General features: G+C 45.7%; 1 protein-coding gene across 3 annotated transcripts; it reads right to left on the bottom strand.

Moving 5' to 3' along the window:
* Positions 1-6386: 6386 nt before the first annotated feature.
* LOC307127854 (uncharacterized protein) lies at positions 6387-15922 on the bottom strand. Of its 3 annotated transcripts, none has more exons than XM_079819323.1 (3): positions 15209-15922; positions 14889-15102; positions 6387-8303 (listed from the first exon to the last, which is right to left on the bottom strand). In XM_079819323.1, exons 2-3 carry the CDS (start codon positions 15082-15084, stop codon positions 8062-8064), a joined length of 438 nt encoding a protein of 145 aa, XP_079675449.1. In that variant the 5' UTR covers positions 15085-15102; positions 15209-15922; the 3' UTR covers positions 6387-8061. The 3 variants fall into 3 exon arrangements, with proteins under 3 accessions (XP_079675449.1, XP_079675450.1, XP_079675448.1); XM_079819324.1 differs by having other exon boundaries at positions 15392-15922; XM_079819322.1 differs by having other exon boundaries at positions 14889-15368; positions 15592-15921.
* Between the last annotated feature and the right edge of the window lie 893 nt (positions 15923-16815).

Genomic DNA, 16815 nt, shown 5'->3' with positions numbered 1-16815 from the left:
CAGCGGTGCTTCAGCGGTTCTTCAGCGGTGCTTCAGCGGTGCTTCAGCGGTTCTTCAGCGGTGCTTCAGCGGTTCTTCAGCGGTGCTTCAGCGGTTCTTCAGCGGTTCTTCAGCGGTTCTTCAGCGGTTCTTCAGCGGTTCTTCAGCGGTGCTTCAGCGATTCTTCAGCGGTGCTTCAGCGGTGCTTCAGCGGTTCTTCAGCGGTGCTTCAGCGGTTCTTCAGCGGTGCTTCAGCGGTTCTTCAGCGGTTCTTCAGCGGTTCTTCAGCGGTTCTTCAGCGGTGCTTCAGCGGTGCTTCAGCGGTGCTTCAGCGGTTCTTCAGCGGTTCTTCAGCGGTTCTTCAGCGGTTCTTCAGCGGTTCTTCAGCGGTTCTTCAGCGGTTCTTCAGCGGTGCTTCAGCGGTTCTTCAGCGGTGCTTCAGCGGTTCTTCAGCGGTGCTTCAGCGGTTCTTCAGCGGTTCTTCAGCGGTGCTTCAGCGGTTCTTCAGCGGTGCTTCAGCGGTGCTTCAGCGGTTCTTCAGCGGTTCTTCAGCGGTGCTTCAGCGGTGCTTCAGCGGTTCTTCAGCGGTTCTTCAGCGGTTCTTCAGCGGTGCTTCAGCGGTGCTTCAGCGGTTCTTCAGCGGTTCTTCAGCGGTTCTTCAGCGGTTCTTCAGCGGTTCTTCAGCGGTGCTTCAGCGGTGCTTCAGCGGTTCTTCAGCGGTTCTTCAGCGGTTCTTCAGCGGTTCTTCAGCGGTGCTTCAGCGGTTCTTCAGCGGTTCTTCAGCGGTTCTTCAGCGGTGCTTCAGCGGTGCTTCAGCGGTTCTTCAGCGGTTCTTCAGCGGTTCTTCAGCGGTTCTTCAGCGGTTCTTCAGCGCTTCTTCAGCGGTTCTTCAGCGGTTCTTCAGCGGTTCTTCAGCGGTTCTTCAGCGGTTCTTCAGCGCTTCTTCAGCGGTTCTTCAGCGGTTCTTCAGCGGTTCTTCAGCGCTTCTTCAGCGGTTCTTCAGCGGTTCTTCAGCGGTTCTTCAGCGGTGCTTCAGCGATTCTTCAGCGGTTCTTCAGCGGTGCTTCAGCGATTCTTCAGCGGTGCTTCAGCGGTGCTTCAGCGGTTCTTCAGCGGTGCTTCAGCGGTTCTTCAGCGGTGCTTCAGCGGTTCTTCAGCGGTTCTTCAGCGGTTCTTCAGCGGTTCTTCAGCGGTTCTTCAGCGGTTCTTCAGCGGTGCTTCAGCGGTTCTTCAGCGGTTCTTCAGCGGTTCTTCAGCGGTGCTTCAGCGGTGCTTCAGCGGTTCTTCAGCGGTTCTTCAGCGGTTCTTCAGCGGTGCTTCAGCGGTGCTTCAGCGGTGCTTCAGCGGTTCTTCAGCGGTTCTTCAGCGGTTCTTCAGCGGTTCTTCAGCGGTTCTTCAGCGGTTCTTCAGCGGTTCTTCAGCGCTTCTTCAGCGGTTCTTCAGCGGTTCTTCAGCGGTTCTTCAGCGGTGCTTCAGCGGTTCTTCAGCGGTTCTTCAGCGGTTCTTCAGCGGTGCTTCAGCGGTGCTTCAGCGGTTCTTCAGCGGTTCTTCAGCGGTTCTTCAGCGGTGCTTCAGCGGTGCTTCAGCGGTTCTTCAGCGGTTCTTCAGCGGTTCTTCAGCGGTTCTTCAGCGGTGCTTCAGCGGTTCTTCAGCGGTTCTTCAGCGCTTCTTTGACATTTCTATCAAGGTCCTCAATGTCGAAAGTCGTTTCTGTAGCAGCTTTGAAAGTCGGTGGATGATATGTTTCTTCTTTAAAAGTTTTTTTTTTTTTTTTGCAGTCAGCCTGTCAGTAATCATGTTTATAGGGTCATGTGAAGTTTCCCAACATTTTTTGAACACTGATCATTTTATAGCAAAAAGAAGTTCCTCGGCACAGTGTGTGCACCCATGGCCATACTCAGAAAGTGTGTTTCAGTTTTCTCGAAAGAATAAAGATTAGTTTAGTTGGCACTTGAATGTCTCATAAAATGTAAATGTCTGGGAGAAAGAGAAGCGCAGACATATGGATGAATCTGAAAAAGAGCACGAGTACTGAATAGAGCTTTCTTTTGCACTTAAAAAGACCAATACACACAAAATGTCAATTGTCATTTTGGAAAGTATTCACGTAAACAAAGTTGATTATGTCTTAAATTAACATAAACAGTTTGGGGAATATCGGATGTGTATCAGTGTGTACACTCTAAAAAATGCTGGGTTAAAAATAACCCAAGTTGGGTTGAAAATGGACTAACCCAACAATTGGGTTGTTTTAAGCAAACATTTAACCCAACCGCTGGGTTAAAACAACTCATCATCATTATGTTTTGAACTGTGCTGTTTAGCTGTGTGTAGCAATGTGTTCAAAAATCAGTAGATTTTTAATGATTAAAAAATGCCATTCTTTTATTTTAAAAAGTTAATAATCGTATTTTATTGACAGAATATTTTAGTTTGTCTTGGATATTTATTTGATTATATCAGGAAACATTTTAAGCTGTCATGTGGTCATGTTATTCCACCACATTTCACTTCCATTCTTTCAGGGTAAATCAAGAGAAAAGTAAACTCTGTATGAATGAAACAAAACCACATAATTATACTAGACGTGTGGGGAATTAATGTGGGAAAAATAAATACTCTGAAGCCCAAGTGGATTTACACAAACTGAGACAGTCAGAAAGCGTTAGTGCCGCTCTCCCTATATCAATAATTAAAGTAATGGAACTTTAGGAATTTGACAAAACATGACACATACATTTAATAGGGTGAGAAAAATTAGCCTTTATAAAGCTAAAAACTGCACCTGAAAATCATTCACGTGTGTGTGTGCGTGCGTGCGTGTGTGTGTGCGTGTGTGCGTGTGTGAGTGTGTCAGACACTGAGAGCATCAGCAGCTCACACTCATCATGTCTGATCCGCTGGTTATGGCCTGAGATGTACATTAGACATGCTGAACTGTACACTGGTCATGTGCTGTAATGTCCAGTTGGCTGTATTCTGAACATATTGATATCAGATATGAGCTGAAACGCATGCGATAGGCGACACACACACACACACACACACACACACACACACACACACACACACATATGAAGAACCACTGCGGATCAAAGCGTTCGCCATCGCGCGCATCCCCGTCACGCGCATCCTCACCTGCTCGCGCTCTCCGCTCCGTCGGTCCAGCTCATGGTGAAGCACCGGGCCGTTACCGATCATTCCTCATCTGTGGCGTTATTCCTCACGGCCAGAGCCAAAGCCTCCGGCACAAAGGTGATGTTCGTCCGGCATTCTGTGCGCGTGCATGAGGACAGATGCTGCGCGCGCCCGGTCGGTTCGGTGTGGCTGTCCTACATTCACGAGCCCGGATGAAGATGGTTACATCTGACCCACATCAGCCGAACCGCGAGACGGCGTCAGAACATCAGCTGTACTGCGCATGCGCGGCTCCCTGCACTGGTCAACGTGATCAACACAAATCACATTTATTTAAACCTCAAACTGCGACTTCTGGTCGATGACAGAAAAGAACTACTAACATTTATACCCACTATAGAACTGTCCATCACTCTTTCAGGCTTGTATTTCTCTAATATTTCTCCAGATCTCAAAACGTTTAGTCTGAAATGACAAGAGGAGTTTAATACATTCATTTCATTACATTCAAATCTGATTATATCATTTTATTAGGCCTAAGTAAAAACATACAATGAAAGGCATGCTTACTTATAGGCATCAATCATTGTTTCTATTGTATATTTTAAGTGTGTATTTGAAACTTTAGTGAGTGTGTAGTGTCGCTGTTTGAGCAGAAACAACAGGAGTGAGTGACATCACTACCCCTCACATTTACATAACCCCGCCCCCGTGGAGAAGAGGAAGAGTTCTTTCTCATTTACATAACCCCGCCCCCGTGGAGAAGAGGAAGAGTTCTTTCACATTTACATAACCCCGCCCCCGTGGAGAAGAGGAAGAGTTCTTTCACATTTACATAACCCCGCCCCCGGGAACACGTGGAGAAGATGAAGAGTTCTCTCTCATTTATTCATACAGTACGAACACAAATGCAAGATGACATCATCAGTTCTAACCGTAATTACACTAAACTATCCCTGTTCTCTCTTCAACAGCAGATATTGTCTGGCTCATCTTACCCCACACCAGCGCTTTAGAGATCATCATGACAGAATATGCTAATCAATGACTGAAGATCATTAAAGAGTTTTATAAATACCATAGCACTTGTTTTGTCTTTATTTGCACAAAGTTTAGTTAAAAACACTATAATGTTTATGTTGCAGAAATTATTCACACAAATATTGTAAATCTGGATAAGGAATAGAACAGCTCTAAGTGTAACCTTTTATTAGAGCCCAAAAGTATGTCTGAACATAAAAGCATTCAAGAATAGCAGCATTGTATGTGTCAATGGTTCCAAAGGGTCATTTGGAGTCTCCAAGTGGCTTTTTTTGGGAAGCGCCTAGACATGAACTTAGATAAGCCTGTGCAAAACACTCATTTTCTAAAGGTATAGTTATCAAATGTGAAATTGGACTTGGTAAGGCTTCATGCTGTGATCCCATTGTGATTTCCAGCTAATATCTCCCAGCTACAGTCATCTGAAAACAAGACAAAAATACTAGATGAGAAAATAATTTTTTGCAGTGTATTAATGCTTAACTGTAATTGGAATTCTTTTGTTGTAAGAGACCAGTGGCGTAATGGCCATTAGCTGTTATTTCAGACTGCTGGCAGTACAGAAGTCAATCTACTTCCTCTCTTTATATTGTATCCTGGCTGATACACCATCCGGTATACTGTCCCTAAAGAGCTAGTATAATCGAAAAAATCAAACCAAAAATACCTGAGACTGTGTAATGCTGAATAACCAAACGTTTTATTAACAAATGTACAGTAGTAATTCCACTAACAGAAAATGACTTCCATTATAACCACATGTTCTGATTGCAAAGCCATGACACAAATAATCCTGCTTTCTGAGAGTTGCTGGTTTTCCCTGTTGGGAAGAGGTCAAATGTGTAATGTTTACTGCTGACCAGCAGGAGGCAGCATTAACCAGTTTCTGGCTTTATCAGGAGTATATCAGCACATGATGAGGGAGAAAACATTCAAATCTGATGCTGCACACAAACTAACAATGCATCAAAGACAATTACTTATCCTTCACATGTGATATAAGGTCAATCCAGTCCCCTTTTTAGATTGAAAATAAGTCATTTTGTGTTTTTGTCCCCAAATCAGTGACATCATTTATGAACTTGGCAATTAAAGAGTTAAAATCCTGGATTTTTCAAAAACATTTAGTAGTTTTGATCAGGACTGAGGTTGATTAACAGATTTATGCAAAAAAACACATTTTTACAGCAGTTTAATCCAGTGTCTGTTTTCGAACCTAACGAAAGGCTCGTGAATCTGAACAATACACAAGAGTTAAAGGCTAATTAACATTCATGACTTGGTAACGAGGCATTCAATCAGGAGAGCCCTAATCAATACTGCTGATGGCTGGAGGATTACAGAAGCTATGGTTTATCTGTAACAGAATCCTGGCTAACACATGTGGCTGACGTTAGTTAGTTAACCCTGACCCTGACCCTGACCCTGACCCTGACCCTAACCCTGACCCTAACCCTAACCCTAACCCTAACCCTAACCCTGACCCTGACCCTGACCCTGACCCTATCTGTAACAGAATCCTGGCTAACACATGTGGCTGACGTTAGTTAGTTAACTCTGACCCTAACCCTGACCCTGACCCTAACCCTGACCCTGACCCTAACCCTGACCCTGACCCTGACCCTGACTCTGACCCTAACCCTAACCCTAACCCTGACCCTGACCCTGACCCTGACCCTGACCCTGACCCTATCTGTAACAGAATCCTGGCTAACACATGTGGCTGACGTTAGTTAGTTAACTCTGACCCTGACCCTGACCCTAACCCTGACCCTGACCCTGACCCTAACCCTGACCCTGACCCTAACCCTGACCCTGACCCTGACCCTGACTCTGACCCTAACCCTAACCCTAACCCTAACCCTGACCCTGACCCTGACCCTGACCCTATCTGTAACAGAATCCTGGCTAACACATGTGGCTGACGTTAGTTAGTTAACCCTGACCCTGACCCTGACCCTGACCCTGACCCTAACCCTAACCCTAACCCTAACCCTAACCCTAACCCTGACCCTGACCCTGACCCTGACCCTATCTGTAACAGAATCCTGGCTAACACATGTGGCTGACGTTAGTTAGTTAACCCTGACCCTGACCCTGACCCTGACCCTGACCCTGACCCTGACCCTGACCCTAACCCTAACCCTACCTGTAACAGAATCCTGGCTAACACATGTGGCTGACGTTAGTTAGTTAACCGTGACCCTGACCCTGACCCTGACCCTGACCCTAACCCTGACCCTGACCCTGACCCTGACCCTGACCCTAACCTTGACCCTAACCCTGACCCTGACCCTGACCCTGACCCTAACCCTGACCCTAACCCTAACTTAAGTTACTCTCTGCTTGATGAAAAAGCTTCGTATGTCCCCTTCTTCTCCTTCTTCTTCTTCTTGGGTGGCATAGCTGATCTACAAAGCACAAAAGGGGCAAACATGTACAGGCTGAAGGGCAAAGGGAATATTAGCATGTGTTTCTCTGGCCTTTTATGAGGTATGCAGACAGCCCTGGTAACTCACCGATGTCGTCACACACACACACACACACACACACACACACACACACACACACACTGGCGACTGCCCGTGTAAGCTTTGACACTCTCCCGAGTGTGTGTGTCGCATGTCAGATACACACACCCCTGAAGGGGAGCAGCAGCTCATTTGCATTTAAAGGGACACAAACAAAAACGGTGTATTTTTGCTCACCCTCAAAAAGTGGCAATTTGAGCATTCTCTAAAACATGATCTGTGGGTATTCTGAGCTGAAACTTCACACACACTCATCAGCAGGGTTGGGTACCGAAACCGGTACTTTTAAGAGCACCGACCGGATTACGTCGGTACTCACATTAAATCAATCGGTACCAGATTTCGGTACCTGAGAACACATCTGGTGATATAGACGAGTGTGTGTGAATAATAAACCGCAAAAAGACCATTTAAATACGAGTCCTGCGTGTCTCTGTGCGAATGAATGCCGTAGACTCGCGCTTTACAGTCTATGGGTTTACCACACACACACACACACACACACACACACACACACACACACACACACACTCAGAATCACGTGTGACGGTCGAGTGTTTCCATCTCTGCTTCTCATATGAGGACATGAACACACGAACGTCATCTCCAGAGCCACTGAGAGTCACTTCATGAGCATTTCACCGCTTCATTTGAGAAAAACGACCATCATATCAAACACACACAAACACACAAAATAAAAGTCCGGTTTATCTTGACAAATACATCACTGTTGTACAGTAGAATTTAGATACTTCTCAATGTAATAATAATACTAACACTAATGTAATAATAATAAATGATCAAAACTTTATTTTTTTAAGTTTAATTTTTTTCTTCATGTTTTAATTTTAATCGTATAAAGCTCAGTTGTGCAGCACTTTGTTTGACAAAAAAAGTTAAATTAAATTAAATGAAGGTTTTATGTCTTCATTTGATTATCAGAAAATACATAACAATAATAATTTGTGGGAAATCTTTTCATAGAAATGAAATTAAAAAGAAATAATAATAATATGGTTGTTTTTATGAATTAAAGTAAGTAGCTAGTAGCCGACTATATACTAGTAAATATTACAGTAATCAAACATCACAGATGATGGCAGACGGAGAGCAGGACAGCTCTGGCATAATGTCAATCACACTTTATAAATTACTCACAGGTTCTTTACAGTTATTGATGTAAACATCCTAAAAGTACCGAAAAAAGGTACCGATACGGGTTAAAATGTGAACGCTACCCAACCCTACTCATCAGAGACTTGTTCTACATGTTGTGAAAAGAGCTATAATATGACAGAGAGAGAGAGAGTCAGACATGAGCAGATCCAGGGTCCATGAAAAGCACTGTTGCAAAGCACTCTGGGAAGTGTCTCTACACGTTCTTCCCGAAGGCCACCCGTGGGCCGGAGCGCGGCGCGCGCGGCTCCATCCCGTCGGAGATGATCCAGACGGCCGGGGTGAGTCTGCCGGCCTCCATGCCCACCCGGATCTCCTCAGCGCGGGCCATCTCCTCCAGCTCCGGGCTGCTCTCCGGACACCAGTCCACCATGAACTTGTCCTTGTTCTCACACATGTTGAGCTGCTCCTCCTCCGGCTGCGGCCCGAACAGATAATCTGAGGAGACAAACGGACAGACTGACCTCTGACCTCTGACCTGAGCCGGGAGATCCAGACGGATTCTCAGAAGATAAACTACTACAACAAATATTGTGTTTGTGCTCCGATAGCAAAAGAAAAGTCCATTTCTAGAAGAGATTGATTAGAGATTGTTTTAAACGTCACATGTTAACTCGACTCTTGTCATTTCCTGCCACTGAGGGAAGTTCTGTGAAACACTTTAACAGTGACAGAGAAACGGCGAGTATATATAAATATATATTTTACAAAACATGTTCAACTCTAAAACTTCAAGAAAATCAAATCTAAATATCTGAACTAATTCTGCAGATCATCTCAGAAACAGAACTTTCAGAAGAAGTGTGTGTGTGTCTGTGAGTGTGTGTGTCTGTGTGTGTGTGTGTGTGTGTGTGTGTGTGTGTGTGTGTGTGTGTGTGATGGGTAGGTTCAGGGGCAGGGGCAGTGTGTGTGTGTGTGTGTGTGTGTGTGTGTGTGTGTGTGTGTGTGTGTGTGTGTGTGTGTGATGGGTAGGTTTAGGGGCAGGGGCAGTGTGTGTGTGTGTGTGTGTGTGTGTGTGTGATGGGTAGGTTTAGGGGCAGGGGCAGTGTGTGTGTGTGTGTGTGTGTGTGTGTGATGGGTAGGTTTAGGGGCAGGGGCAGTGTATGTGTGTGTGTGTGTGTGTGATGGGTAGGTTTAGGGGCAGGGGCAGTGTGTGTGTGTGTGTGTGTGTGTGTGTGTGTGTGTGTGTGTGTGTGTGTGTGTGTCTGTGTGTGTGTGTGTGTGTGTGTGTGTGTGTGCCTGTCTGTGTGTGTGTGTGTCTGTGTGTGTGTGTGTGTGTGTGTGTGTGTGCCTGTCTGTCTGTGTGTGTGTGTGTGTGTGTGTGTGTGTGTGTGTGTGTGTGTGTGATGGGTAGGTTTAGGGGCAGGGGAAGTGTGTGTGTGTGTGTGTGTGTGTCTGTGTGTGTGTGTGCCTGTCTGTGTGTGTGTGTGTGTGTGTGTGCCTGTCTGTGCCTGTGTGTGCAGTACCAAACTTCTCCACTAGATGACATCCACACACACAGACAGGCACACACACACACACACGCACACACACACATACACACAGACAGGCACACACACACTGCCCCTGCCCCTAAACCTACCCATCACACACACACACACACACACACACACACACTGCCCCTGCCCCTGCCCCTAAACCTACCCATCACACACACACACACACACACACACACACACACACACACACACACACACACACACACACACACACACACACACACACACACACACACACACACACACACACACACACACACACACACACACACACACACACACACACACACACACACTGCCCCTGCCCCTAAACCTACCCATCACACACACACACACACACACACACACACACACACACACACACACACACACACACACACACACACACACACACACACACACTGCCCCTGCCCCTAAACCTACCCATCACACACACACACACACACACACACACACACACACACACACACACACTGCCCCTGCCCCTAAACCTACACATCACACACACACACACACACACACACACACCGATTGTCGTGTTATTGGGCATAGATTCAAGCGACACATTGTAGAGCAACTGAACAGCATTTATTCATGCGTCATTTTCCAACTCACATTGATTCACATTACCCTGAGCACCTAGTAGTTCCGGTACTTCCTGTTAGACGCTTCATAATAAAACCCATTACACCACATACCCCTTTCTAGGAGATGAATGCAGACTTAAATGAACATTTACTGCATGAACGAAAACATTTTCTTTTCTTTTCTTTTAACAACTTATAGAACACATTCTCTTTTTTATTTTTATTTTTTTCCCGTACTCTTTTGTATTCACAAGTCCAGTCTTTGAGGTTTTATAACACTTCTACCAGACCTGGTTCTGACAGGACCTGGGGAAGCTGCCTTTGGAGTCTTAACTGCAGACTCTGAGTAGTTTGGTGTGAGCCTGGCGCCCTCTGTTGGACAGACTGGTGTACTTGGAATTTGAACCTTTGGTGTGATTTCAGGCAATGGCAATAGATGATGTCTATTTCTCCTGATGACTCCTGAAGGGCTCTCCACGATGTATGAGCGGGGTGTAGAATGAGGTGAGATAACAGTCCCTTCACTCTTGGTGTCTGTGATCCACACCGGTTGTCCTGGTGAAAGCTGAGGAAGATCTCTCACACGATGTCTTTTGTTAAACACTAAACTGTCCATTAGTCTCCTTTCTCTCTCTCTCTTCACCACTGTAGCCTCATTCGGCAGGCTGGGAATGAGCAACGAGGGAAGCTGAGGAACTGGCGTACGAAGTCTCCGTCCCATTAGTAGTTGCGCTGGGCTGTATCCATTAGCCAATGGGGTCGCTCTGTAGGCTAAAAGTGCAAGATATGGGTCTTTTGCTTTCTTTAGTAGTCTTTTCACAGTCTGGACGTGACGCTCAGCCTCACCATTGCTTTGAGCAAATTTTGGACTGCTGGTTACATGTCTGAAACCGTATTCTGCTGAAAAGTCTTTGAACAACTGGCTTGAAAACTGAGGTCCATTGTCACTGTAGAAAAGCTCTGGAATGCCATGTCTGGAAAAGATTGACTTTAGGTGTACTATAACGTCTTCTGATCTCGTGGGCGTCAGTTTTGCTAACTCCACAAATCTGGAATAGTAGTCCACCACCAGAACATAGTTACTGTTGTTAAGAGTAAAAAGATCAGCTCCAACTTTTTGCCATGGTCTTTCCGGGAGCACACTGGGCATTAATGGTTCCACTGAATTGGCTCGTTCCTTAATGCATGTGGTGCAGTTTTTTACAAGCTCGTTGATTTGGCCACTCAGACCAGGCCACCACACTGTCTCTCTAGCTCTCTCTCTGCACCTGGACATTCCCTGATGTCCCTCATGTAGGGCTTTGAGAACAGAGTTGCGCATAGTGGTAGGAATCACGAGTCTGGTGCCTTTCAGTAACAAATCATCACATACAGTTAGAGTGTCTCTGTGTGGCCAATATGCTTTGATTGGACCCGTGAGATGGCTGTAATCTGGCCAGCCTCTCTGACACAAAGACATGACTTCAAAACACGTTTTATCTGCCTTTAATTGTTCTTTCAGTTGTGTGATGTATGTTGAGCTCGCAGGTAGGCTTCTGATTATTTCATCAACGTAGATGTTTGTGTCAGCCATTAGATCTGCTGCAGCTTTAGGATCTGAATCTTGTTCGACAGGTGCGCGTGAAAGGGTGTCCGCTGTGAAGAGTGCTTTGCCTGGAGTGTGTGAAATGGAGTAACTGTACCTCATGAGCCTAAGTCGGAACCGCTGGATTCTGGGTGGAAGCTCGGTTAGGGCTTGTAGTCCCAGCAGACTGACAAGTGGCTTGTGGTCAGTTTCTAAGGAGAAGTGTCTCCCGATGAGGAAGTCTTTAAATCTTTCACATCCCCACGTTAGTCCAAGCGCCTCCTTCTCCACCTGTGCATACCTCTGCTCTGTCTCAGTTAAGGAGCGTGAGGCGTATGCTACCGGTCTCCACTGCTCACCTTCTTTTTGAAATAGGACTGCTCCGAGTCCATAGGATGAGGCATCAGCGGACAGCTTAAGATCTTTGTTTGGATCATAGAGTGTGAGAACAGGAGTTGATGTCAGTTCACTTTTCAGCTGATCAAATGCTTTTTGTTGTGCATAGCCCCAAACCCACTGGTTTTTCTTTGAAAGCAGATCTCTTAGGGGCTTGTCTTTTTCAGCCAGTCCTGGAATAAATTTACCTAACTGGTTGACCATCCCAAGAAAGCTGCGCACTTCGCTGACATTTGACGGCTCTTTCATCGCTTTGACTGCTCTGATTTTGTCCGGGTCGGGTTGGACTCCCTTCGCGGACAAAATGTGTCCAAGGAACTTTACCTCATGTTTGCTTAAGTCACATTTCTCCATATTTAGTGTGACACCAGCCTCCTGCAGTTTGTGAAGCACTGTGTGAAGTCTGACATTATGTTCCTGCTGGTCCTTTCCCCAAATGAGTATGTCGTCCATGTGACAAACCACGCCTGATAGCCCATTGAGAATCACTGACATTCTCCGTTGAAAATGTTCTGGGGCTGAGGCTATTCCAAAAGGAAGTCTGTTAAAATGGTAGCGTCCGAAAGGGGTAATGAATGTTGTATAGTGTGCTGACTCAGGTGACAATGGGACCTGCCAAAACCCTCTGTTGGCATCTAACTTACTGAAGACAATTGCTCCAGCCAGGGATCCAAGTGTCTGTTCCACTGACGGTAAGATGTACTTCTCTCTGCACACTGCATCATTGAGGTGAGTGAGGTCCACACAAATGCGCACTGAGTCATTTTTGGTTGGCACTGGGACCATACCTGAGCACCATTCAGTTGGCTCTTCAACTCTGCTGATTACTCCCATGGACTCCATTTTTTCCAGTTCCTGTTTCACTTTTCCCAACAAAGGAATGGGGACCCGTCTTGGTGTGGCCAGAGAAAAAGGAACAGCGTCAGGTTTCAGCTTAATAGTATAAGGTTGCTGCATTAACCCCAAACCCTGACACAGCTTTGGATATTTCTCCTTTAGCACCTCCGTGTCTATGCTATCTGCTCTAGACACAAGGTTTAGCTTGACACTTGCTGGCCTGCTCAACAGTGCTATGTGCAAATCTTTGATAATATATACGTTTTCTTCAATTTCTTCTTCACCTTTGCACAATGTTTCTCTGCACATACCCAACACATTGAGAGGAGTGCCCCCAGGTCCAAACAATGGTCTGTCTGGTTTGCATAACTCTGACACATTTTGGTTTATACTGTAGTACATCTGGGCTGGGATAACTGAAACATCCGCTCCCGTGTCTATCTTAAATCTGACTTTGTGGTTTCTGATGGTAAGATCTGCATACCAAGGATCTAAACCTGCGTCCACAGAACCAAGGAACATGGGTGTGTCATCATATTTCTCTGTTTCTATCTCATGCACGGATTTAACAGACTTGCACACCTTGCTGTAATGTCCTCTCTTACCACAAGTATGACAGGTCACATCTTTTGCTGGACATTGAACTTTAGCATGTGCAGGTGTTTTCCCACATCTATAGCAGGATCTCTCATTTGGTGTTTTAGACTTAGCTGTGTACTTTGGCTGAGTTGGGGACTTGTGTTTTGGATACTGTTGTTTTGGATGTTGTTGTTTTCTATATTTCACTGACACGGCATCTATTTCCGTGTTGTTCTCTCCTCTGATGTCTGTTTGTTGCCTTTTTATCACTTCTGACTGCCGGGCTTGATTTACTGCCTTCTCCAGCGTCAAATCCTTGTCCATTTGTAATCTCTCAGCTAAGCTAGTGTCTCTGAGTCCCACGACGAGGCGATCTCTTATTAACTCATCGTGTAGTGCACCGTAGTTGCAGTTTTCCGCCAAAGCATAAAGCGCGGTGACAAACGAGTCAACAGTCTCATTAGCTAGCTGCACTCTTTGATTAAACCGGGCTCTTTCGTAGATAATGTTTTTCCTGGGCACGAAATATACGTCCAAAGTATCTCTTACCGCTTGATACTGTTGTCTCTGCACGTCCGATAAAGTTTGACCTCGTAGAATATCGTCCGCTTCATCCCCCATACAGTAGATGAGCGTGTTTACCTGGTTAGCCTCGGAGCTAAGATGCAGATTGCTGGCTAGACGGAATCTTTCGAATCTCCGTATCCACTTTTCCCATTGCTGAGGCTTAGAAAAATCAAACGCTTCGGGAGGCTGAATGGTGAATGTGGCGTTCGGGGGTGGATTTACGTTAGCATTGTTGCCTCCGTTTAACTGTAGCTGGGGCGGTACCCTGCGAGGCTGCATGTGCGGTGCGCTTGCTCCCGCTTCCTCTGCATCCGACATTATTTTCTCCTGATAAAACCTTCTTTTTCACTCCCAGAACAGCTTACTTTCACTCCCCGGCGATTAAGCTCTTACTGCCGCCCGACTTCTGACACCATGTCGTGTTATTGGGCATAGATTCAAGCGACACATTGTAGAGCAACTGAACAGCATTTATTCATGCGTCATTTTCCAACTCACATTGATTCACATTACCCTGAGCACCTAGTAGTTCCGGTACTTCCTGTTAGACGCTTCATAATAAAACCCATTACACCACACGATGACTATATATGAGCACTCTTTGATTTCCATATATGGTTTGAGTGATATGAACCATATATTTCCATAATTTTCTAATATTTCTGAAGTAGATGTTATTGAGAAGGTTAGGGTAGTTATGTTAATATCATTAATAACCAGAGGCGGACAGTAGAGAAGTGTAAGAACTTTATCACTGATTTTCTTTGGAAAACTTTTACTCCAAAACAATATTGTAAGTTTCATATTGAATATAATTTAATACTTAATTACATTCAAAATGTAGTACTTTCTTAATTTTACTCGAGTAAAAGTTATAATTTTATAGTCAAAAGATTAAATTAGACCCTTGGGGTAAGATGGGCCAGCCAGAATTGTCACAGAGGGCCTCGAGTGTTATAATATCACAGATCTCTCGGGTCAAGGGTCAGCTCACCTGCCAGGTCGTGCATCAGGTCCTTCATGAGGTGGCCGATGATGGCGTAGAGCGTGGTCACTATGACGATGGAGGCGAGGATGATGTAGAAGACGTGGATGGGCAGATGAATGGCGTCTCGAGCCGGAGGGATGTAGCTCTTGAAGAACACCTCCTCCTGGCCAGCAGGGGGCGGCGACTCGCTCGGGGCGGACATGACTTCAGTTCATCACATCTCAGTCATAATGTATCGCCAGAGTTTCACAGCACACACACTCCAGTCAGAAGCTTTGCTCTTATAACATCAATATAGCGTTAGAATATAACCTCTGGATACATACCGTCCGGACGAGTGTGTGTTCACGGAGATGAGTGTGTGTTCTCGAGGACGAGTGTGTGTTCACGGGGACGAGTGTGTGTTCACGGGGACGAGTGTGTGTTCACGGGGACGAGTGAGTGTTCACGGAGACAAGTGTGTGTTCACGGAGACGAGTGTGTGTTCTCGAGGACGAGTGTGTGTTCACGGAGACGAGTGTGTGTTCACGGAGACGAGTGTGTGTTCACGGAGACGAGTGTGTGTTCACGGAGACAAGTGTGTGTTCACGGAGACGAGTGTGTGTTCTCGAGGACGAGTGTGTGTTCACGGGGACGAGTGTGTGTTCACGGAGACGAGTGTGTGTTCACGGAGACGAGTGTGTGTTCTCGAGGACGAGTGTGTGTTCACGGGGACGAGTGTGTGTTCACGGAGACGAGTGTGTGTTCACGGAGACGAGTGTGTGTTCACGGGGACGAGTGAGTGTTCACGAGGACGAGTGTGTGTTCACGGAGACGAGTGTGTGTTCACGGAGACGAGTGTGTGTTCACGAGGACGAGTGTGTGTTCACGGAGACGAGTGTGTGTTCACGGAGACGAGTGTGTGTTCACGGAGACGAGTGTGTGTTCACGGAGACGAGTGTGTGTTCACGGAGACGAGTGTGTGTTCACGAGGACGAGTGTGTGTTCACGGAGACGAGTGTGTGTTCGCTCTCCGTCCGCTCATGTCCTTCTGTTCCTCTGGAGCTCCAGAACTGACCCGGTCAGGAACACAGAGACGATGATGTCACTCGCTGCGCTGCCATTGGCTGAGGCTTCAAGGTCAAAGGCTTTATCAGCAGATATTATCCAGCTTTGACACGGATTACAGAGCAGTTATGGTCTGGCTAATCATGAGCTGGAGAACAGCCACACACACACACACACACACACACACACACACACACACACACACACACACACTGCACACCAGTGTTGGGGAAAGTTAGTTTGAAAAGTAATGCATTACAATATTGCGTTACTCCCTTAAAAAGTAACTAATTGAGTTACTTAGTTACTTTTTAGGAAAAGTAATGCGTTACGTTACTTTTGCGTTACTTTTTCTCTCCTGGGCTGGGCTTGTTTTTGTTTTTTTTTATAACAAAAAAGTTATATTTTTGTGCAAAGGTAAAGACCTCTTCATACCAAAATGTAAATAATAAGCTAATGCAGATTCCCTCATGAACACTAGAGGGCGCAGCTCTGGATAATGGAGAAGAGATGCAGGAGAAAAAAGTTTTACCAATAAAAACTAAAAATCTAGTCATTTTCATCATCAAAGGTCAGCAGCAAGACATTGGTAAGTTAAATATAGAGGTAGATTAAGCATAAAATAGTTGTTTTATTTAACATTTAATTATTGGAGGTTTGTACTCTGATTTTGCATTTGACTGATTTTCTTCATTTTGAGGAGGACAGAATCTTTATTGTGCAAGTGAGATAAATAAATGCTCACATTTAGTCTAGAACTACAATAACCATCATGTTCACACACACACACACACACACACACACACACACACACACACACACACACACACACACACACACACACACACACACACACACACACACACACACACACACACACACACAC

The sequence above is a fragment of the Gobio gobio genome (genome assembly GCF_949357685.1).
Source record: "Gobio gobio genome assembly, chromosome: 6".
NCBI lineage: Eukaryota > Metazoa > Chordata > Actinopteri > Cypriniformes > Gobionidae > Gobio > Gobio gobio.
The sequence above is the reverse complement of the archived record's forward strand: the minus strand, read 5'-3'. Positions and strand labels throughout refer to the sequence as shown.